Source organism: Nerophis ophidion, linkage group LG15 (genome assembly GCF_033978795.1).
Source record: "Nerophis ophidion isolate RoL-2023_Sa linkage group LG15, RoL_Noph_v1.0, whole genome shotgun sequence".
In the NCBI taxonomy this organism is placed as follows: Eukaryota; Metazoa; Chordata; class Actinopteri; order Syngnathiformes; family Syngnathidae; genus Nerophis; species Nerophis ophidion.
The window spans coordinates 46,984,461-47,008,394 of NC_084625.1; the positions used below are offsets into that span (position 1 = coordinate 46,984,461).

Below are 23,934 nucleotides of genomic sequence, written 5' to 3' on the forward strand. Positions count from 1 at the left end.
TTTATTTTTTTAATGAATGTATTAATTAATCCAACGTAACAATACACAACAGTACCATAACAATGCAATCCAATTCCAAAACCAAACCCAACCCAGCAACATTCAGAATAGCAATTGAGGACATACAAACATGACATGGTACAATCTAAAAGTAGTGAAACAAAAATGAATATTATCATTATTAGTAACAATTTCAAAATGGCAGTGATTGAAAATCCCTCATTGATATTTTCATTAAAAACATTTATACAAAAAATAAAAAAATGAACAATCATGTCACAGTTGTGTCACAGTGGCTTATACTTGCATCGCATCTCATAAGCTTGACAACACACCTTGTCCAATATTTTACACAAAGATATAATAAGTCATATTTTGGTCATTTAATTTTCTTTTTTTTTTCGTGTTTTCTCCTCTTTTAAACCGTTCAATTAATTGTTTTTTTCATAATTTAGTCTCTACAAAAAACCTTCCGTTAAAGGAAAAATAATGTACGACGGAATGACAGACAGAAATACCCATTTATATATATATATATATACCGGTGTGTGTGTGTATATATATATAGATAGATAGATGGATAGATTTATTTATTTAGCTATTCTTGTTTAAATCACACTTACATGTAACTTACAAATAACTATATATATATATATATATATATATATATATATATATATATATATATGTCTTGATTGGATTATTCAGAGAATAGTGCTCGATACCGTGGTAGAGCGCAATATGTAGGTGTGGGAAAAATCACAAGACTACTTCATCTCTACAGAACTGTTTCATGAGGGGTTCCCTCAATCATCAGGAGATTTTAATGGAAGCATTCACATACAATGGTTTATATAGGGCACAGAGTGGGTGGGTACAGACAGGCGTAGGGGCGTGGTGATTGGCTCATGTGTTACCTAGGAGGTGTTTCCGTCTGTGGCAGCATGTTGAAATGATTTCACTGCGCTTGTTGAGGGAGGATAGATCTGGATGATGTATAATAAACAGTTTCTCTTTTAATCATAGGTTGCATCTTTTATTACCACTGTTGTAAGGTGTGCTGGATGCAAGAATTTGCCATGTTATTGAATATTCAACATTAAACTGGGCCCCCTTAGGAGCCCAGTCTGGATTGTATTTTTTTTACTCATCCTTCCCCAGCGTTTACCTTCTTCCCATATTTTACGGGGCGCCCTATGGCGACCCATTAGCGTTCTTGTTCTGTAACCCTGTACACTGTTTGTTTGTCTCATCTTGAACAGGTTTGTGCTGAAAACAAAGTTTCGCTGTACATGTGCAATGACAATAAAGACCTATCCTATCCTATCCTTCTGCCTCGGAGGCTTTTGACAAAGTTGCAGAAAAGTACTCTCTGGTCATAAGCGGAGTTGGGCAAGAGTTTGAGAACAGGTTTTGTGACCTGGATCAGCTTGAGCCAAGTGTGTCGTTCATTTCTAATCCTTTCATGAACGTGGACATATCATGCATTGCTGAGCAGTTAAGTGACACATTAAGCCTGGATGCTGAACAGGTGGAGATTGAAATTGTAACACTGCAAAATGCCCTCCACCTCAAAGCCCACCAGGCTGCACCAAACTTTTGGTGCCTTGTTGACACAGAAAAGTACAGTGGTGTATGCGCAGAAGCTATGAAGGTTGCAAGCCTGTTTGGTTCAACTTATCTTTGTGAATTAGCCTTTTCTGACATGAACTTCACCAAGAACAAACACAGAACACGCCTCACTGATGCACATCTGCAAGACTCACTCAGAGTTGCAGTGTCAAGTTACACACCAGAGTACAACACACGAGTTAACAGCATGCAATGCCAGGCTCCCCACTAACTGACAAAGAAACAGATAACAGATTTAATGTCCAGTTCAAAGTGTGACATGATTTATTCAAACATTTGAGAGTTGACTTTTGTATTTTACCTGTTTCATTATTTGTACAAACATGGTGCAAAATAATTCATGATTTGTTAAAAAAAATGTTAGTGGCTAGCTAGTTGAAAAGGGATATTGTGATTTCACAAGACTGTCTTAGAAGTGATCATTTGAAAATGTTCAATTTGAAAATGTGCACTTAGAGAAAATATACAAATAAAGTTTTGCATATTGATATGTATCTGTTTCTATACATATTTATTGTAAGAAATCATTTAGATGATCAGTGTTTCCACAAAGATAAATGTCATTAATTATTAATAATAACATAGAGTTAAAGGTAAATTGAGCAAATTGGCTATTTCTGGCAATTTATTTAAGTGTGTATCAAACTGGTAGCCCTTCGCATTAATCAGTACCCAAGAAGTAGCTCTTGGTTTCAAAAAGGTTGGTGACCCCTGATATATATGTATGTTCTAAATTCAATCCCGGGCTCTGGATCTTTCTGTGTGGAGTTTGAATGCTCTCCTCGTTACTGCGTGGTTTCCCTCCAGATACTCCGGCTTCATCCCACCTCCAAAGACATGCACCTAAATTGGCCCGAGTGTGTGAATGTTGTCTGTCTACCTGCGTTGGCCCTGCGATGAGGTGGCGACCTCGCCAGGGTGTAGCCCGCCTTCCGCCCGATTGTAGCTGACATCGACTCCAGCACCCCCCACGACCCAGAAAGGGACAAGCGGTAGAAAATGAATGGATGTGTGTGTGTATATGTATTTATGTATGTATGTATGTATTAGTGATGGGTCCGGCAACACCGATCCATCGGCGCATGCGTCGAGCTTGTAGAGCAAAACCCTGTGTTGGTGCGCGTACTGTTTTCCGAAAGACACGTGACCGATCATGAGCTGTTTCGGTCACGTGACCGATACGCAAACTGTGTCGCACTGATGTCTGCGCGCCAAAATGTGTTTATAAAGAAGCGCATCTGTCAACGAGATGCTGCTGCCAACAGAATCGCCGCACTTCTGTCGTTGGTCATTTGTAATTTATCGTCGTCGGAGATAATTTCCGCCGTATGGGAATATTTAGATTATATATTGGGGAAAAAAAGGTATTTGTGTTCATTTCCTTGTCGTTTCATCCTGTCCTGTCAAAGTTTCCAGCATTGTCCCACCCACACAACCATCCGATTGGTTATATTAAAAAACGTTAGTAGAGTGAAGGACCGTAATTGTTCCTGCTGAGTTCCTTAGGGCACTTGTTCAAATCCAGCTCCAACCCATTAGCTTTTTACCATGAATTGATTAACGTGGACCCCGATTTAAACAAGTTAAAAAACTTATTGGGGTGTTACAATTTAGTGGTCAATTGTACGAAATATGTACTGTACTGTGCAATCTACCATTAAAAGCTTCAATCAATCAATCAACAGTGCGTATTCAAAGCGCATGTTAAAAAAATAATAAAAAAATCCCAGTCCACAAGTATTCTCATTCACAACACGTTCTCTTGGATTTCCATGTTATGATATATGTTCACATTATTTATTGACTGTATGTAAAAAAGATAAAAATATGTTTTTATTTAAATGAAGATATGAAATAATCCTAAATGAAATACAATGACGTGGTTTATATTATTGTATAAACTAGGTCAGGGGTCGGGAACCATTTTGGCTGATAGAGCCAAAAAGCCAAATATTTTAAAAGAGATTTCCGTAAGAGCCATATAATATTTTTTTTAACACTGAACACAACTAAACACATGCATTTTTAAGTAAGACCAACATTTCTAGAGTATAATAGGTCTCTTATTCTTTGTAATAACATTGTTATTCTGAAGCTAACTGTGGAGGGGGCGTGGCCTGCGGGCCTGCAGCGACAGGTGTGTAGAAGGCCCACCTGGGCCTTGTTATCTAATCACCTGTTGCTTTGTCATAAGCAGCAGCCAGGAGGAGGGACTGGGTTGGGGCTGGAAATACTATTGCTGAAAACTTTTTGAAAAATAAAACAATATTGTAACCCTGAAACAGGCTCTCATGTCGGTGCTTGGGGGTCTGAAGAACCCCAGGAGGGCAAGCCCTACACTAACCAATAATAAATAAATAATTGCTTACCATTAACGCAACTTCTTGAACAGGTGCGGTAGAAAACGTATGGATGGATTAAAAATGCATGAGAATATTTTATATTTTGAACATTATTTTTATCACTGTGATTACAAGAGGAATTATTCATTACTTATCGTGTTAAGCAACGTCAGCTCAGATTTATCAGAGAGCCAGATGTAGTCATCAAAAGAGCCACATCTGGCTCTAGAGCCATAGGTTCCCTACCCCTGAACTAGGTCATAAAATCAGTGTCAGTTGAGTCGGTCCATTGGTTACCTGTAGGGATTTTTAATGTCCAGCAGATGTCAGTATTTAGTGACACAGTATTGACACAGTAGCAATAGTTTTGCAATGTGTCGAAATGATACATGACGCCTCATCAACCCATCAGTAGTATGAATGTATGTATGTATGTGTGTGTGTGTGTGTATATGTGTATATGTATGTGTGTGGCTCACAAAATTTCAACAAACCATAAGCCAAAATAGACAACATATTTTCAAAGTTATTTAGTGCTAATTGATAAAAACTTCTGCTAAAATTATTGTTTTTAGCCTAAACTGACCCAAAGGTGATCCAACAAGTTATTTCCGACATGCCAGGCTACGGCCTGCACTTAAAAAATAGCAATTTCCGGTTCCGGTGTTGGAATATGAACAAAATCATAATAATAATAATAATAATATTCTGTTTTTGGTTGTTCAACACGCCGCTAGAGGGAGCTACAGAGCGCATGCGTATCTACGTTTGTGTTTATATTTATGGTTCGCGTTCCAACAGCTGGAAAATAATTAATCTACCGTCTGGCCCGGTGGCAGACATGGACGGGTCGACGACTCCGGTGCGAGCACAACATCGATTCAATGTGGAAAGACTTCAAAAGTATCTGTCTGCCAAGTCGTGTGTGTCTAACACCGACACTCTGTCGGTCGGGCAGTTCGTGTGAGTGTTTGTCACAACTTTCCTAAGCTAACTGCTAGCACGCTGTTACATACACCCACGCCTCTTTACGGTTGTTTATCGTTTTCCCGCCAGTGCCGGACAGTCCAATCCTACTTTCCTCATCCAGACACCTTCCAGGAGTTATGTGCTCAGAAAGAAGCCTCCCGGTGCGCTGCTCCCGGGAGCTCATAAGGTAAGTCGGTAAAATAACCATTTTTAGTTAGGGTGTGTGTAGTGCTGCTCTTTCTCCAGCAGGGGGCGCCACTTCACTTCATCCGCATTGCACAATATTCGTTGCAGTCCAATCAGGGAATCAAAATTGTTGAAAGAGCCGTATTGGATCAAAAATACAAGAAAATAAATATGTCCGGAGCCACAAAAAATTAAATCCTTGTACAAGCATACTTGCCAACCCTCCTGATTTTCCCGGGGAGACTCCCGAATTTCAGTGCCCCTCCCGAAAATCTCCCGTAGTGAAGTGAATTATATTTATATAGCGCTTTTCTCTAGTGACTTAAAGCGCTTTACATAGTGAAAGCCACTATCTAAGTTACATTTAAAGCAGTGTGGGTGGCACTGGGAGCAGGCGGGTGAAGTGTCTTGCCCAAAGACACCACGGCAGTGACTATGATGGCGGAAGCTGGGATCTAACCTGGAACCCTCAAGTTGCTGGCACGGCCGCTCTACCAACCGAGTTATAGCAACCATTCTCCTGAAATTCTCCCGAAACGTCTGCTTTACCTCAATACAAACAGTGTGCCAGTCCATTCTCATAATATATAGCTTTCACACACACACACACACACACACACACACACACACACACACACACACACACAAGTGAATGCAAGTCATACTGGATCAACAGCCATATAGGTCCCACTGAGGGTGGCCGTATAAACACCTTTAACACTGTTGCAAATATGCGCCACACTGTGAACCCACACCGAACAAGAATGACAAACACATTTGCGGTCCTCTCCAAGGTTTCTCAGTCATTCACATCGACATCCCACTGGGGTGAGAGTTTTGCCTTGCCCTTATGTGGGCTCTGTACCGCGGATGTCGTTGTGGCTTGTGCAGCCATTTGAGACACTTGTGATTTAGGGCTGTATAAATAAACAATGAAACATCGATTGACATTTCGGGAGAACATCTGCACCGTAACACGACATAAACACAAGAGAACAAATGCCCTGAACCCCTTGCAGTACTAACTCTTCCGGGACGCTACGATATACACCCCTGCTATCACCAAACCCCGGCCCCTAACCCCACCCACCTCCAACCCTGCCCCCTATCTTCCGAATTCGGAGGTCTCAAGGTTGGCAAGTAAGTATACTTTCTACTATTCTAATACTATTCTATATTAGCTAATAAGCCGACTATCAAAAGGACTGTGCGTCGCAGGCTGACGCATATCTTCGTCAACAAACATGCTGACATTAAATTTCTACTCCACACATTTTTACAACATTGGAAAACAATCAAAGGGTGAGATAACTCCTGGAAATGACCGTCTTAGAATGGTCAAAGGTAAGTTGTGAGTTCAAACCCCGGCCAATTCATACCAAAGACTATAAAAATGGGACCCATTACTTCCCTGCTTGGCACTCAGCATCAAGGGGTTGGAATTGGGGGTTAAATCACCAAAAATGATACCTGGGTGCGGCCACAGCTGCTGCTCACTGCTCCTTTCACCTCCCAGGGGGTGTGCAAAGGTGATGGGTCAAATGCAGAGAATGATTTCGCCACACCTAGTGTGTGTGTGTGTGACAATCATTGGTACTGTAACTTTTTAACTTTAGTATAGATGCGTGTGTCCAAGTTAAAGGAAACAACATGCTGTCTTATTCTAATGGATTTATTACAGTCTTTGCAAGCTGGGTAACATTTGCTGTGGTCTGGAACAAAATGGCACGCAAACAACTATCAGAAATGCAGCCAATGTTACATACGGATAATTAAAGTTAAAGTACCAATGATTTCACACTAGATGTGGTGAAATTATTTTCTGCATTTGACCCATCACCTTTGATCACCCCCTGGGAGGTGACGGGAGCAGTGAGCAGCAGCGGTGGCCGCTGCCCGGGAATCATTTTTGGTGATTTAACCCCCAATTGCAACCGTTGATGCTGAGTGCCAATCGGGAAGGTAATCGGTCCCATTTTTATAGTCTTTAGTATGACTCAGCCGGGGTTTGAACTCACAACCTACCGATCTTAGGGCGGACACTCTAACCACAAGGCCACTGAGTAGGTTAATGTGTCATGAGACGTGCAAATATTAATTAAATACACAGGTGGACATAAGGCAAGGAAATTAAATGAGCTCAAATATACCTACAAACGAGAAAAATTATGCAATATGCACATCCAGCTAGCCTAAATATCATGTTAGCATCGATTAGCTTGCAGTCATGCACTCCAGCAAATCAAGAACATCAACAAAGCTCACCTTTTTATGCCTTCACGAACAGCATAAAATGTTTGGTGACCAAAATGAGACAAAGGAGGCGTGGGATTACAAACGTTTTTCTTTGGCAGTGTCGGAGAAAGATGTACATGTAAACAAACTACGGTGAGTTTAAGGACCACTGAAATTAGTAGTACGAAACGGCCCTCGCCAAATACTCTCATCCATGAAGCATGTATAACATAAACAGTGGGATTCCTCACAATTAGGAAGGTTTCTGTCATGCTTATCGGACAGAAACCATATTAAAACAAAAAATATATTTTTTCCTCCATTTTCACACATTTTTGAAAAAGCTCCAGGGAGCCACTAGGACGGCGCTAAAGTGCAGCATGTGGCTATAGGGCCGCTGGTTGCTGACCCCCAAACTAGGGTCATGCATTTTCTAAGAATTATGTCATTTTTATTCCTACAGACAGACCTGTGTGTTGATTTCGCACCTGACATGACGACTTGTAGCCGAAACCGTCAGGTACAAAAAACACACAAGTCTGGCTATAAGAATGAAAACATACTTAATGTCGTTATTATCTGTTCATGTTGCAAGATAATACGGACAATCTGCCAGCACAAGAGCACGTGTGCGTGGATTTTAAGTGAAAGCATGAATATGATCCATAAAAAAGTTGATGGATAATAGATTATTTTAATGGTAGGTGGATCGTGAATATCGGGTCCAAAAGGCCTTGTATTCCGCTGGTTTCCCTGTGCCTAAGCCCCTTCTGCACTGTACTGATGATGATGTCATTGGAACAGAGTTCTACCTGATGGAGCATGTCACGGTAAGTTTACTAACACTTATTGCACTGCTGGATTTGTGGTTACATATTGGCATGGTATTCATTCAATGAGTTACTTTAAGTTATATGACTCAAGTAAAAGTAAAAAGTAATTAAAATAATGAGTGAAAAATACTACTCAATTAACTCATAACTCTTCGTTTATTTAGTAGCTATTTTTAAATGGTATTGTCACTTTTAGCTGTTACTTTTTTACCACACTATCCTTACTTTTTTTCCCCACACTATAGCCTACACTTTGTAAAATCCTGTGGCAATTTTTTTTTACAAAATATTCAGTCAAAGGCATTAGGGGGTCCAGACTGAGGCCAAGGAAAAAAACTCATAGCCGTAGCACACATAAACATATTTCATAGAATCAACAAAACGTATAAATCTCCATGCCTGCGACTTATAGACATGTGTGGCCATTAAATGTACGAAATAAAAGTTATCCAAAAATTAGGTGGATGCGTCTTACAAACAGGTGTAGCCAGGGAATAACAGTACTTCCGCTACGGCCTTAGAGTGAGTGCGTGCGCCAGAGACAGAGAGACCAGCATGTATGACTAAAAAATGCACATTTAACAGTTATTTGTGACATTCTAACAGGGCTAAGCTAGCATCTATGACAGGCCTGGGCAATTATTTTGCCTCGGGTGGCCAAATTCTGAGAAAAAAATGCTGCTGGGGGCTGGTATATCTATTTTTAGGAACACTAATACAAAACCTCACAATAATGTCTGAATGCTAAAAACATTATAACAGACCACCCTAAAAACCGAATGAAATTTTAAATTGTTTTACTGAATGAGACCCAGAATGTACATGAAAATACAGAATGTGGAATTTACAATATTATCTATGAATGATAAAACACTAAATATTGACAACACATGAACGTCACGCCCTCTCTCGATCAACATATTTTACAAGCAAGCAAAATGCAACGAAATGCAACAAACACATTAAAATATGAACGCGAAGGGTAAAAAAACCCCCACCTTCTATCTGATGTATCTGATATATCACAAGCTTTGCAACTTTTTTGTAAAAATCTCCTTCCGTGTTTGTCCCTGGCCGTTCTGGAAACACTCTGTGGAAACGCTTCCCACCCACACTGCTTGGTGCCTCGTCTGAGCTGCTGTGACTTAGATTACCACAGTAACTAAGTAGATGACCATAGTAACTAGTATATCATGCAAAAGCGCAGATTCCAACCATTGAAATACTTTGTATAGTTCAAGACTTAGGGTAATTTTAAAAACATCACTGCACATAATGGCAGCTACAGTTTCCATTTTAAAGATCGAAAAAAAAATATTTGGGAATGTCCGGCAGGCCAGATTGAAAATCTTAACCGGTCGCATACGGCCCCCTGGCCTTAAATTTCCCAGGTCTGATCTATGATCTTAGACAAAAAAAACTTTCACAATTTACCATAATACTAGTTGGAAGTGGGTTCTGTAGTCTAAATTGTGAAAATTTCTAATGACACATGATATAAATGTTCATTTTCCAAATTGTTAAGGTAGTACAAACCCCGTTTCCATATGAGTTGGGAAATTTTGTTAGATATAAACGGAATACATCCTTCCATCCATTTCCCACCGCTTATTCTCTCCGCTGCTGCCTATCTCAGCTACGGAATACAATGATTTGCAAATAATTTTCAACCCATATTCAGCTGATTATGTTACAAAGACAACATATTTGATGTTGAAACTGATAAACTTTTTTTTGTGTGCAAATAATCATTTACTTTAGAATTTGATGCCAGCAACACGTGACAAAGAAGCTGGGAAAGGTGGCAATAAATACTGATAAAGTTGAGGAATGCTCATCACACACTTATTTGGAACATCCCACGGTTGTGCAGGCTAATTGGGAATAGGTGGGTGCCATGATTGGGTATAAAAACAGGTCCCAAAAGATGCTCAGTCTTTCACAAGAAAGGATGGGGCGAGCTACACCCCTTTGTCCACAACTGCGTGAGCAAATAGTCAAACAGTTTAGGAACAACGTTTCCCAATGTGCAATTGCAAGAAATTTAGGGTTTTCAACATCTATGGTCCATAATATCATCAAAAGGTTCAGAGAATCTGGAGAAATCACTCCACGTCAGCGGCATGGCCGGAAACCATCATTGAATGACCATGACTTTCGATCCCTCAGACGACACTGTATCAAAAACCGACATCAATCTCTAAAGGAGATCACCACATGGGCTCAGGAACACTTCAGAAAACCACGGTCACTAAATACAGTTTGTCGCTACATCTGTAAGTGCAAGTTAAAGCTCTACTATGCAAAGCGAAAGCCATTTATCAACAACTCCCAGAAACGCCGCCGGCTTCTCTGGGCCTGAAATCCTCTAAGATGGACTGATGCAAAGTGAGAAAGTGTTCTGTGGTCTGACGAGTCCACAATTAAAATTGTTTTTGGAAATATTCAACATTGTTTCATCCGGACCAAAGGGGAAGCAAACCATCCAGACTGTTATCGACGCAAAGTTCAAAAGCCAGCATCTCTGATGGTATGGGGGTGCATTAAAGCACCGTTAATGCTGAAAGGTACATACAGATTTTGGAACAATATATGCGGCCATCTAAGCGCCATCTTTTTCATGGACCCCCCTGCTTATTTCAGCAAGACAACGCCAAGCCACATTCAGCACGTGTTAGAACAGCGTGGCTTTATTGAAAAAAGAGTGCGGGTACTTTCCTGGCCCGCTTGCAGTCCAGACCCGTCTCCCATCGAAATTGCGTGGCGCATTATGAGGCATAAAATACGACAGTGGAGACCCTGGACCGTTGAACGACTGAAGCTCTACATAAAACAAGAATGGGAAAGAATTCCACTTACAAAGCTTCAACAATTAGTTTCCTCAGTTTCCAAACGTTTATTGAGTGTTGTTAGAAGAAAAGGTGATGTAACACAGTGGTGAACATGCCCTTTCCCAACTACTTTGGCACGTGTTGCAGCCATGAAATTCTAAGTTAATTATTATTTGCAAAAAATAAAAAAATTAAGTTTATGAGTTTGAACATCAAATATCTTGTCTTTGTAGTGCATTGAATATGGGTTGAAAAGGATTTGCAAATCATTGTATTCCGTTTATATTTACATCTAACACAATTTCCCAACTCATATGGAAACGGGGTTTGTCATTGAAGAGATGTGCTACCTCGTCTGCCTTCATGTTGCCTTTTACAGTGTGTAGTCTGAGTGTGGTCATGTGACTGCCAGGCTCCGTTGAATTAGTGAAATGATAATTGAGCAGGGCCGCATATTCCGGGACCTCCGTCTGCCTGGAGTGAGCCCAGCAGAGAGAGCAGCTCTGTACGTGGCTGCAGTGGAGACCCTGGCCAAGCTGCACGCACTGGACCTGGGAGCATTGAAGCTCGACGCCTATGGCAAAGGAGCGGGCTACTGTCGGAGACAGGTGACGCCACATACTCCATCACATCACAAACATGAGATGAGTGTCACTCACAAAAGCTTTTTCCCTGAAAGGTGTCCACTTGGACCAAGCAGTACACCGCGTCTGCTCACAGGGACATCCCGGCCATGAATGAGCTGTCCAATTGGTTAGTTAGCAATTTGCCAGCCGACGACGAAGAGGTCACACTCGTCCATGGAGATTTCAGAGTGGACAATTTGATATTCCATCCCACTGAGGTCCTGAGCTTCCTATTATTGCCTCTCTAACGTGTGTTAATAGTCTTTCGTCTTGGCCCCCTTCAGGCTCGCGTGCTTGCAGTGTTGGACTGGGAGCTGTCCACCACTGGGCAACCTCTCGCAGACCTGGCTTACTTCCTCATGCCTCACTACTGGTCCCCAGGCCTCACCAAACTGAGCACTATGGGCAGCCTAAACGGAATAAAAGGTCTGAATAAAACTACATCACTTAAACATAGAACCTAACTAACGTATTTTCTTCTTATGGACCAGGTATTCCCACAGTGGACAACTTGATTTCCGTATATAGGCGCTGCCGGGGGATCCTGTCTGCTTTGCCACCGTTGAATTTTTATCTGGGTTTATCTTTCTTCAAGATGGCAGGAATAGCTCAGGTTGCTTTTTTTGTCTTTTATTCATTTACATCATACCACTGCCAAGTACAAACAATACGGCTGAATTTAATATGTTTCTATTGCTCATACTTGCCAACCTTGAGACCTCAGTATTCGGGAGGTCCCTATATTGTAGCCTCCCGGAAGAGTTAGTGCTGCAAGGGGTTCTGGGTATTTGTTCTGTTGTGTTTATGTTGTGTTACGGTGCAAATGTTCTCCTGAAATGTTTGTCATTCTTGTTTGGTGTGGGTTCACAGTGTGGTGCATATTTGTAACAGTGTTAGTTATTTATACGGCCACTCTCAGTGTGACCTGTATGGCTGTTGACCAAGTATGCGTTGCATTCACTTGTGTGTGTACAAAATCCGCATATATTATGTGACTGGGCCGGCACGATGTTTGTATGGAGGAAAAGCGGACGTGACGACAGGCTGTAGAGGACGCGAAAGGCAGTGCCTTTCTAAGGCACGCCCCCAATAATGTTGGAAATCGGGAGAAATTGGGGAGAAAGGTTGCCCCGGGAGTTTTTCGGGAGTAGCACTGAAATTTGGGAGTCTCCCGGGTAAATCATGAGGGTTGGCAAGTATGTTATCTGTGTTTTTATCCATCAGGGAGTCTATGCACGCCACCTACTGGGCAATGCCAGCGCTGCCAACGCGGCCGAGTTTGGCCATTGTGTGGAGCCCCTGGCCGTGTCGGCCCTGCAGCTCATACAGAGGTCTGTGTTTGAATCCAGCTGTGTTTAAATGACCTTTTACTCCAGGGAAACTCTTATCACCCCTGAAGCTGTCTCTGACATCTGCTAATTTTCATCGATGCGAATTAAAGAATTCAAAGCATTCACACTATCAACATCAAGTCCATTAACCACTGAGAAGTATTTCCTCGAGTCCGTTTAAAGGGCAGATTTCTTCCATTTGCTGTGTCATGCTAGCAAACATTGGACGCACATGTTGAGTTTCCAGTAAAAAATGTCTTCTCTCCGCAGACCTCTGGCTTCTCCGCAGGAAGCCAGGCTGTTTTTGCAGACAACCAAAGGCCAGGAGGTGCTACAGCAGGTGAAGGGCTTCATGAAGCAATTTGTGCTTCCCGCTCAGAAGGTCAGTGCTCAGACAAAGCCACACTTTGTTTTCTCCCCTCAAAACTTTGAACATGCACATGAACAGAGTTGTTCGCTAACAGTGGGAGCAAGAACAAGGCCCTCATTGACCATAACAGCATGCCCAGGCATGAGTACTCTCTCAGAGGTCACAATAGGGCATGAATTGCTTGGTTTTAAAGGACATCACGTCCGGCTCACGTCCTGCTCATTAAACATGCCTGGTGGTCACTGGTTCTCAATGGCAAACAGGCGGCATTTAGCCTTTCTCAAAGAAAAATGCCCTTTGCTTGCGTTGTTTATAGCTGTACAAACCGTTCAAATCGTGAAAAGGATAACAAACTCCTCGAGAGGCAACCAGGAAGGGCGGAAAAAATTATTTACAAAACGAAGCTAAATTAGGTTCTGTTGTTGAGCAACACAAACACAACCTTGAAACATGCGTTGGAGGATGTATAATCAATGTTGGGTTGTGACATTGATTTGCCCCCATTGTATTTGGTCATTTTCCAGCCAATATTCTACAACACAAATACAACGGTGAAACAATATAGTTTTTGACAATATTTATTCAATGTCAGGTTGTGACGTTGATTTGACCATTGAATTTTGGCCATTTCCTTACCAATTTACTACAACACAAATACAACATTGAAACAACATACCGTATTTTTCAGACTATAAGTCGCAGTTTTTTTATAGTTTGGCCAGGGGTGCGACTTATACTCCGGAGCGACTTATGTGTGAATCTATTAACACATTACCGTAAAATATAAAATAATATTATTCAGCTCAATCACGTAAGAGACTAGACGTATAAAATTTCATGGGATTTAGTGATTAGGAGTGACAGATTGTTTGGTAAAGGTATAGCATGTTCTATATGTTATAGTTATTTGAATGACTCTTACCATAATATGTTACGTTAACATACCAGGCACCTTCTCAGTTGGTTATTTATGCATCATATAAAGTACACTTATTCAGCCTGTTGTTCACTATTCTTTATTTATTTTAAATTACCTTTCAAATGTCTATTCTTGGTGTTGGGTTTTACCAAATAAATTTCCCCCAAAAATGTGACTTATACTCCAGTGCGACTTATATATGTTTTTTTTTCCTTCTTTATTATGCATTATCGGCAGGTGCGACTTATACTCCGGAGCAACTTATACTCAGAAAAATACGGTACTTTTTGACAACGTTTATTCAATGTCAGGTTGTGACGTTGATTTGACCTTTGCTATTTTGGTCATTTCCCAACCAACAACGTGGATCCAACGTTGGTCATCAAAGTCTCAATTTATTTTGCAACGTTGTTTCAAAGTCAGTTTTTTAAAGGTGTGTGAATGTGTGTGTGAATGGGCGAATGTGGAAATACTGTCAAAGCGCTTTGGGCTCCTTAAAAAAAAAAGGGGTAGAAAAGCACTATACAAGTACAACCCATTTACCATATATGTATAATCAACGTTGTATCAATGTCTGGTGCCTGCTGGGACGCACTCCAGTCCAAGGGAGCAAAGTTGAAGAATGCACAGGTTTACAGTGATCACTTTGTTCAAGGTTTTTTTTTATATACTTTAACGTTTATTATTTCTCATTAAAGTATTATCTTTAAATTATTGTTACGTGTGTTCCGAAAAGCACCAACTCGGCCAGTCTGAATAAAAGAAAGCAAATGTGAAGTTAATTATATTTATATAGCGATTTTCTCTAGTGACTCAAAGCTCTTTTACTGTACATAGTGAAACCCAGTATCTAAGTTACATTTAAACCAGTGTGGGTGGCACTGGGAGCAGCTGGGTAAAGTGTCTTGCCCAAGGACACAACGGCAGAGATTAGGATGCCAGAAGCGGGGATCGAACCAGGAACCCTCAAGTTGCTGGCACGGCCGTTCTACCAACCGAGCTATGCCACCCCAAATGTGAGCTACACTTAAAAGTGTTAAGCTTTTATCAAAGGCAACAATCATAAATGAAGCTTTCAGCACATACACAAGGTTGACATCTATAGTTATATCTTGATAAAGACGGGGAAAACATGCAACAACAAAGTTAAATCATGAAATACAATCTTACCTGAGCAGAAACGATGCATATTTTTCTGGGACAGTCTTGATACCAATTTCTTTGACCCAGCCAAACACAAAGAAGTTGTAGACCTCCATGCTTTTCCAAGTTTTCCTCTGTTTTGTCATGTAGAATGATGTCTGGAGCACAAGATAGTGCCATATGTATGGGAACGCGACCGACTGATCAATCAATCAATGTTTATTTAAATAGCCCTAAATCACAAATGTCTCAAAGGGCTGCACAAGTCACAACGACATCCTCTGTTCAGATCCCATATAAGGACAAGGAAAACTCACAACCCAGTTGGATGTCAATGTGAAAGGTCCTTCAGAAACCTTGGAGAGGACCGCAGATGTGGGTGACCCCCCGCCCCTTAGGGGAGACCGGATGCAATGGACGTCGAGTGGGTCTAGTATAATATTGTAAAAGTCCAGTCCATACTGGATCTAACATAATAGTGAGAGTCCAGTCCATAGTGGGGCCAGCAGGAGACCATCCCGAGTGGTGACGGGTCAGCAGCGCAGAGATGTCCCCAACTGATGCACCCCAGGTCCCGACTCTGGACAGCCAGCACTTCATCCATGGCCACCAGACCTATGCACCCCCCCCCCCCCCCCTTCCACAAGGGAGAGGGCTGCAGAGTAGAAAAGAAAAGAAACGGCAGATGAACTCGTCCAAGAAGGGGTCTATTTAAAGGCTATAGTATACAAATGAGTTTTAAGATGGGACTTAAATCCTTTTACTGAGGTAGCATCTCTGTTACTAGGACGGCATTCCATAGTACTGGAGCCCCAATAGAAAGCACTTTATAGCCTGCAGACTTTTTTTTGGCTCTGGGAATCACTAATAATCCTTGATAATCACTCGACAAATCCTTTTTTGATTATGTATAAGGAACTAATTATTTGCATAGTTTTATTTTGTTGCTCGTGTCTGATTTTTGTCGTAAGGTCTAGGCCCTTTGTGTAGTTTGCACGCTGCTTGCTGCACAACTGCCATCTTGGCTTGGTTGACTACCACTGTTTTTCACTTCCGGGAAGAAGTTGCGTCATGGAATACAAGCAATAACGTTGTCTTTTAACTATGACAATTGTCACTGCAGGAAGTTACAGACTACTACATCCAACATGCTCACTCCCCGTTAAGGTGGAACACCCCCCAAATAATAGAAGACTTAAAGGTAGGAAACACACCGACGCTCTGTGCATTCAGCACACCACTGAAAGGCTTCAAGGAATGTTTGTCCGGACAGGTAAAAGCCAGGGAGATGGGGCTGTGGAACCTTTTCCTGCCGGCCGCCAGTGGACTCACTCAGCTGGACTATGCCTTCATCGCCGAGGAGACTGGACGCTGCCTCTTTGCCCCGGAAGTTTTTAACTGCCAGGCGCCTGGTAAACATCCCTGTACCTTCTTTTTCAAGACTGTCAGCATTGCAGTACTTTTTAAAATTAATTGGCTATTCAATTTGTCAGCCAGCATTAAGTTTGAATGTATTTGGCCTGAGCTACGTACGTGATGAGGGTAGGTTTGGGCGATAAAGACAACATAACATAAATCAAGGATGTCAAACTCGTTTTCAATGAGGGCCACATCGCAGTTATGGCTGCCATCAGAGGGCCACTTGTAACAGCGAATAATGTATGAATTTGTCTCTTTATTTCATTGTTAATTGTATAAATTGTTCTAAGTAGACTGTCGATTTTATAGCAAAAACTTTACATTTACATTTTTCTGTAAAATAGTGTTGTCAGGTGATGACATCTATTAAACAAGACAAGAAGCAAGGAATTAAACAGAGACAGAATTAAATTTGGCTTGATTGAGGAGAAACGTCTGGGCTGTACTCTTGTACAGTCTCCACCACGCTCTGACGAAAGATTGTACGCCTCCTCTTTTATTTGGACTTTCTCTGATTACATTGCAGCAGCTGGTTCTAAGGGAGGGGGTACGTAAACAGCCATCGCCTTTGGTTACAAAACAAGTTCAAAGAAAAGGTGCTCCGAGGTGCTTCCTCACCGCTTTGTAGATCTCGGGTCAAGACAAAATCTTCCTGTGGATTACAATAGAAGAAAGAAACTGACGCCTTCATGTTGCTTCCCATCGTACACAGTGGAGTTTTACAAGCCTTTTTCTTGGTAGGATCAATACAATTATTCTGACAGTTTTTTTTTGTTTTTTTTTACAACATTTTAGGGTAAATGGAAAAACTGTACCACTGTTTTTTACGGAAAATGCTGGCAGCTTAGTTGCGAGAATTTTTTTATTAAATTGGTTTTTACAACATTATATTGTTAATGGAAAAACAGTACAAGTTCTTTTTTTATTCTGGCAACTTAGCTGCCACTTTTTCTACCGTTAAAAACATATTTATCGTCTTTCCAGTTACAGTAATGCACCGGTTAAAAACAACAACCGTAGATTTTACAGTCAAAAACTGTCAGCGCTGTAAACAGACTTTTAACACAAAAAACAGTTGTAGGTGTTTGCGGTCCAGATAAAATGATGTCACTTGCCAGATCTGGTCCCCGGGCCTTGTGATATAAATTATATAAATTTGGTAGACGGCAGAGCTTTTAATACTATCGTATCGTAATAATGCACGTTGATGACACACTCTAGCTGTGTGCCGCTAATTTGACAGCGACTTAGTGTGTAAATGTGAGTGGAAATGGTTGTCTGTCTATCTGTGTTTGCCCTGCGATGAGTTGGCGACATGTCCAGGATGTACGCCGCCTTCCGCCCGAGTGCAGCTGGAATAGCCTCTAGCCCCCTGCGACCCCGAGAGGGACAAGCGGTAGAAAATAGATGCATACCTGCCAACAAGTATTGTTTTTCCCTAATAAGTACGGTTTGTAATCCATTCCGGTTTACGGCTGCAGTGGTTAAAACTACGGTTTTCCATTAAAAATTATTAACTTAAAAATCCTCTGAAAAAATTGTATTCGTGAAATTGTAATTGAACCAATTACAATCGGCACTGCTCTGATAACTTCCTGTCTAGCAAGAGGCTATTTAAGGCTCGCAATTGTTCTCAACCGAATGGACGGTCAGGGAATCCGCTGGAGAAAAATCGCCAACGAGTCCTAAACCAAAAAGAAAGTTACAGTAATTCTGTGAAGAATATTCCAAAGCCTATCCAGGAATAATTATCCGTTGAAGCAAAGGGGAAAATTACGCTAACTGCTCTTTATGCCGCAGTAATGTTGGGTTCGAAGAATGTAGTTGCCGCTTTCATCACGGAAATCTTCTCCTTCAGTGTTCATTGCTGGTAAGTAGGGAAATGGGCACTAAAACCTAATTAATTTAGTAAATGCATCATTTCTTCTCCCTTAACTAACATAATAGTATTTTAAAATCAAAGGTCATTTTTTTAGTATTTTTCAATTTTGATATTCAGACAAAAATGTTATTTCCATACAGTGGCATGTTAAAATATTTCACCATTATTCATATTTTTTATGAATCAATTTTATTTGCGAAACTTTTGAAGACATCTATGATGGTAACTTATAAGTTTTAACTTTTTATTTACGTATCTCGGTCAGTTAATCTGATGTCATTACTTAACCATTATTCAAATAATGGAATAGAAATTACATGTATGTTCTTCCAACTGAGATAATTTCAATTCAGCCTGCATATATTTATTATGATAACAAAGTAAGTTGAATTATTATTACACTTCACATGCTCATGTAAGGATAAAAAAATTATCTATAAATTACATATATATTGAAAAATAATATGCATCACCGGTACTGTAAATAGTCATATCACCCTGTCTGTCTGTCCCTCCATATTACTATCAGATTTCAGAATTTTTTTATACACTGGTAGTTCTAACTTTTTTTTTTTTTTTTATAGTTAAATTTGGACTCATTTTGTGTGTCAAAAGTTGCCTCTGATTAGGACAAATGTGAAGGTTTGAGCCACAATTTAACCTGTCTGAATGCTGAAATTCATTCAAAATTTGGAAGGTATGTAGATTGATGGATGGATAGATGGACGCAAACAAACTCATCCCAACACTCCGTAGCATTCTTGCAAGCGGCTAATGTCCCTCCACAGTGCAAAGCCATGTCTAAATCTGCAATCCTCGCACACATGGCAGCAAATAAACTACACCATACTATACACTAGAAGGATATGCTAACTGCTGAGCTAAAGTTCTTGAATGTAAACAAAGGTGGGCAGATCGATACCAATATCGACAGTAACGATACCAAGTAGTATAGCATCAGGCCAATAACACAGCGGTTCCATTGATATTTTCATTATCACAAAGTTGCTTGACGTTTGTGTTAACTCAGAAAATGAGTCCCTGGACACAGGAGTACTTTAAAAGCAAAAACCAAATGATTTAAATCAGGGACATTAGGAAATATTTTCTGAATTTTAGTATTTGATTGATATTGTTACACCGCTATCCTGTGTTTTTGTCTGATTATGATTGCTATCTAAAATTGAATTATTCAGAATCAGAACAGTTTTTATTTCCATTGTTTGAAAACGGGTTCACAAACTAGGAATTTTTCTTGGTGCAATCGTACAACATAAAACACAGAGTAGGTAATTAAATTAGCTGTAACTGAGCTTTCAGATCTTATTGTTCACGTGCCTGATGGCCGAGGGGAAGCAATGTAATACAATGATGTTGAAAACATGAAGTATAAGTATCAGAATTGGTATGACCAATACTGCCTCTTTAACTACTTGGTATTGGATCGGTTTTTCATATTGTTCCCTGAGTATGATGATGTCCTGTGTGTTGTCCAAAGACACGGGAAACATGGAGGTTCTCCACATGTTTGGCACGGACGAGCAAAAAAAGAAGTGGTTGGAACCCCTGATGAGAGGAGAGATGCGCTCGTGTTTCTGTATGACAGGTAAGTCCAGCTCCACCACACAGAAGGTGACAAGTGAGGAATGTTGCAACTAGTGCTGTCAAGGAATTCAAAGAAAAGAGCCATTATTTAATCAGGATCTGTAATTATTTAATTAGTTTAATTGCTCATGATTGAATATGAATAATTAATCTCTTTTTTATTTTCTCTTGAAAATGCAGAAAAACATACTCAACATGAGGAATTTTAATTTCAATTCATTATGTTATTATAAACATAATTATTTGAACAAAACGTGTCCTTATTAAGTTATTTATTATTTTGAACATAATGTCTGATTTATTTACTTGAAAGTTGTATTGCTTCTTCCTGTCTGTTTGAATAAACTATAAGCATTGTACTGTAGGTTAATACAACAATAGTAAAACACTGACATACCATCAGGAGAATAACAGCACTATATATGCCATGGGATCTAATTGTGTGCACTACAGCTAGTGTTAACACAACAAAAAAAAAGGTAATTAACAATGAATAATTAAAGTTAAAGTCCCAAATATTGTCACACACACTGGGTGTGGTGAAATATGTCCTCTGCATTGGACCCATCCCCATGTTCCCCCCCTGGGAGGTGAGGGGAGCAGTGAGCAGCAGCATGCGCCAAGCTCGGGAATCATTTGATGATTCAACCCCCAATTCCAACCCTTGATGCTGAGTGCCCAGCAGGGAAACAATGGGTCCAATTTTTTGTAGTCCTTGGTATGACTCACAACCTCCCAGTCTCAGGGCGGACACTCTAACCACACGGCCACTGAGTTGGTGGCATGGATGACACTTGGTGACAGTAACACCTGAGTTCATTTGTCTTATTTTAATGATACAATTATTAATTTATTTATTTGTTTATCAATGCTTTTTTTATATGTATTATTTTGTACTGTTATTGTCATGATATTTTTTGCTTGCTGGTATTTCCGACAGTGATAGACAGCACATCAAAAATGTCTGTGATTTTATACATTTTCATTGTGAAATGAATCAATGCACATTAATCATGTCTTTAACTCGTCCTATAATCCTGCAGTCAAAATCTATAACCGTTGGTTGCATCCCCATCACAGTGCCATTGTTACTCTCATTCAAGCACAAGAAGAGAACAAGCAAACCGGCATGCATACAGAGACAGTAAAGTCAGAGATTAAAAATCGGATTAATGCGGTTTAATAAACATATGGCAGTAATTACAATTACCGCGATAATTTAATCTAGTCGCAACAGTGTTGCTGTGAAAATACCCTCTTTCAGCATTTGTGTATTTTGTATTGGTTCATATCTCCAAGCATTTTTCTCCAATTTGTTTCCTCAGCTGGAAACAGCTGCAGGCCAGAGGTGTTGACAGTGGGAGTCAACCTCCCCAAAGCTTTTTTAAAATAAGTTATTGATGTGCGATATTAGTTTTGCTGGATATGTTATGCTGGATAATGAGGAAAGAATGCGATGTATTCATAAGTCCAATGTTATACAATCCTGTGTGTGTCCGTGTGATATTTTAGCAATGTTATCAGGACCACTTTTTTATTCAATCACTCATTTCTTTGATTTAGTTTAGTTGTTTATTGAAATACTATTAGAAAAAACCCCAAACTGAAGAAGATGCAAGACGTCCATTGCACCGGTCCAATGTGGGGGGGTGGGTCCCCACATCTGCGGTCCTCTCCAAGGCTTCTCATTGTCCCATTGGGTTGAGTTTTTCCTTGCCCTGATGTGGGATCTGAACCGAGGATGCCATTGTGGCTTGTGCAGCCCTTTGAGACACTCGTGATTTAGGGCGATATAAATAAACATTGATTGATTGACATTTATATGTAATGTATTTATCGATACGCAGATAATCATATAGCACATTATGATTTTTAAAGCATTTAAAACACTTATTTGTGGTCTGCATAACATTTAATGGTTGTTCTATGGTCAAAACCTTGCATAGATTATGTTTTACTGACCATTCAGTCTGCTTTCTGACCGTCTCTTCAGGATACGCCTTTTTTGTGGGCGGTTTTATTTACTTGGTTGCATTTTAACAGCGTCTTCTTTCTGCCATCTTTGTTGTAGTTTTTTTTAGAATTTCCATAGCAAATCTACTGACGGATAAAATTTTGAACTTGGGTTGTACGGTATACCGGTACTAGTTTAGTACCGCGATACTAATGAATCATATTCGGTACTTTATCGGACCCCACCCCCGCGCTTTTTTTTTAATGGGCATGACGACGCGTCGTCACGTCGTGACATTGCTGGGTTTACAAGCAGAGGCGCATGTTCGGCAGCGCACAATCACAGAGTACTTACAAGCAGACTTAGTGTGTAGACAGGAAAGGGAGAACGGGCGTGGCTTAAAAACCAACGATAAAGATGAAGTTATCACACTAAAACGCCCTCAGGAAGATGTGCTTTAAGTCATGGCTAATTAGCAAGCGGCTAACGTCCAGCCGCAGTCTGCAGTGTTTTATCTACTTCTAAATCACTAATCCCTCGCCTCTATGGCGACAAAGTAAGTTTCTTACAAGTATCATCCCTGCAGGATGAGGAATAGCTAAACATGCTTCACTACACTCCGTAGCTCACCTGCGTCACAGTTTAAACTAACGCCATGGGAGGGTCTACACCCGACATCCACTGTAATGATACCAAGTATAGTCAATACTATGATTGCATCGATATTTTTTAGCATCACAAAATCTTTTTTCTTTTTGTTAAAATTATGTTTATAAACTCTGGTAATACATCCATGGACACATGAGGACTTAAATCATGACATTTGTATGATCCTGTTACTACGTAGTATCGGATCGATACCCAAATTTGTGGTATCATCCAAAACTAATGTAAAACATCCAAACAACACAAGAATACCTGATTACTACATTTGAACAGAAGTGTAGATTGAACAAGTTAAAAGAGAACGTAAGCAGGTATTAACAGTAAATGGACAGGTAGATTAATAATTTGTTTTCTACCACTTTTCCTTTATCATTTTGACAAAGTAATAAATGATAAATGGGTTGTACTTGTATAGCGCTTTTCTACCTTCAAGGTACTCAAACCGCTTTGACACTACTTCCACATTTACCCATTCACACACACATTCATACACTGATGGAGGGAGCTGCCATGCAAGGCGCTAACCAGCACCCATCAGGAGCAAGGGTGAAGTGTCTTGCTCAGGACACAACGGACGTGACGAGGTTGGTACTAGGTGGGATTTGAACCAGGGACCCTCGGGTTCCGCACGGCCACTCTCCCACTGCGCCACACCGTATAATAAATTGACAAATTACATAATATGTTGCTGCATGCGTCAGAAGCCAAAATAGGAGCTTTAGTTTGCTTACTTACTTTTAAAAGACAAGTTGTCTAGTATGTCAACTATTTTATTTAAGGACAAAATTGCAATAAGAAACATGTGTTTAATGTACCTTAACATTTTTAGTTAAAGCCAATAATGGCATTTTTCATGATCCCCTGTAGAAAAGTATCAAAGTATTGAAATACATTTTGGTACCAGTACTGAAATATTGGTATCGGGACAACCCTAGTTTGAACTTTTTTCTCATTTGGATTAGAAATGGCAACAGCTCAAGATGCATATGCA

The 23,934-nt window shown here is 40.3% G+C and overlaps 1 protein-coding gene and 1 long non-coding RNA gene across 3 annotated transcripts in view; both read left to right on the forward strand.

Moving 5' to 3' along the window:
• The window catches only part of LOC133569732 (uncharacterized), a 64,299-nt gene extending 61,694 nt beyond the window's left edge, over positions 1-2,605 (forward strand). The window contains exon 3 of the long non-coding RNA XR_009809867.1: positions 2,440-2,605. This is a non-coding gene — a long non-coding RNA (uncharacterized LOC133569732). The remainder of the gene's footprint in view (positions 1-2,439) is intronic.
• A 2,092-nt stretch (positions 2,606-4,697) lies between these two features.
• acad11 (acyl-CoA dehydrogenase family, member 11) overlaps positions 4,698-23,934 on the forward strand; it is a 56,563-nt gene continuing 37,326 nt past the window's right edge. The window contains exons 1-12 of one of the 2 annotated variants that reach the window (XR_009809865.1): positions 4,698-4,937; positions 5,031-5,130; positions 8,069-8,194; positions 11,475-11,636; positions 11,708-11,872; positions 11,939-12,080; positions 12,146-12,267; positions 12,879-12,985; positions 13,256-13,367; positions 16,541-16,618; positions 16,691-16,829; positions 20,217-20,324. Coding sequence is in view for 1 of the 2 variants with exons in the window: in XM_061922281.1 (XP_061778265.1) it covers positions 4,729-4,937; positions 5,031-5,130; positions 8,069-8,194; positions 11,475-11,636; positions 11,708-11,872; positions 11,939-12,080; positions 12,146-12,267; positions 12,879-12,985; positions 13,256-13,367; positions 16,541-16,618; positions 16,691-16,829; positions 20,217-20,324 (1,570 nt within the window). In the remaining variant the exon portion in view is untranslated. The remainder of the gene's footprint in view (positions 4,938-5,030; positions 5,131-8,068; positions 8,195-11,474; positions 11,637-11,707; positions 11,873-11,938; positions 12,081-12,145; positions 12,268-12,878; positions 12,986-13,255; positions 13,368-16,540; positions 16,619-16,690; positions 16,830-20,216; positions 20,325-23,934) is intronic. The other variant, XM_061922281.1, reaches the window with a different exon arrangement.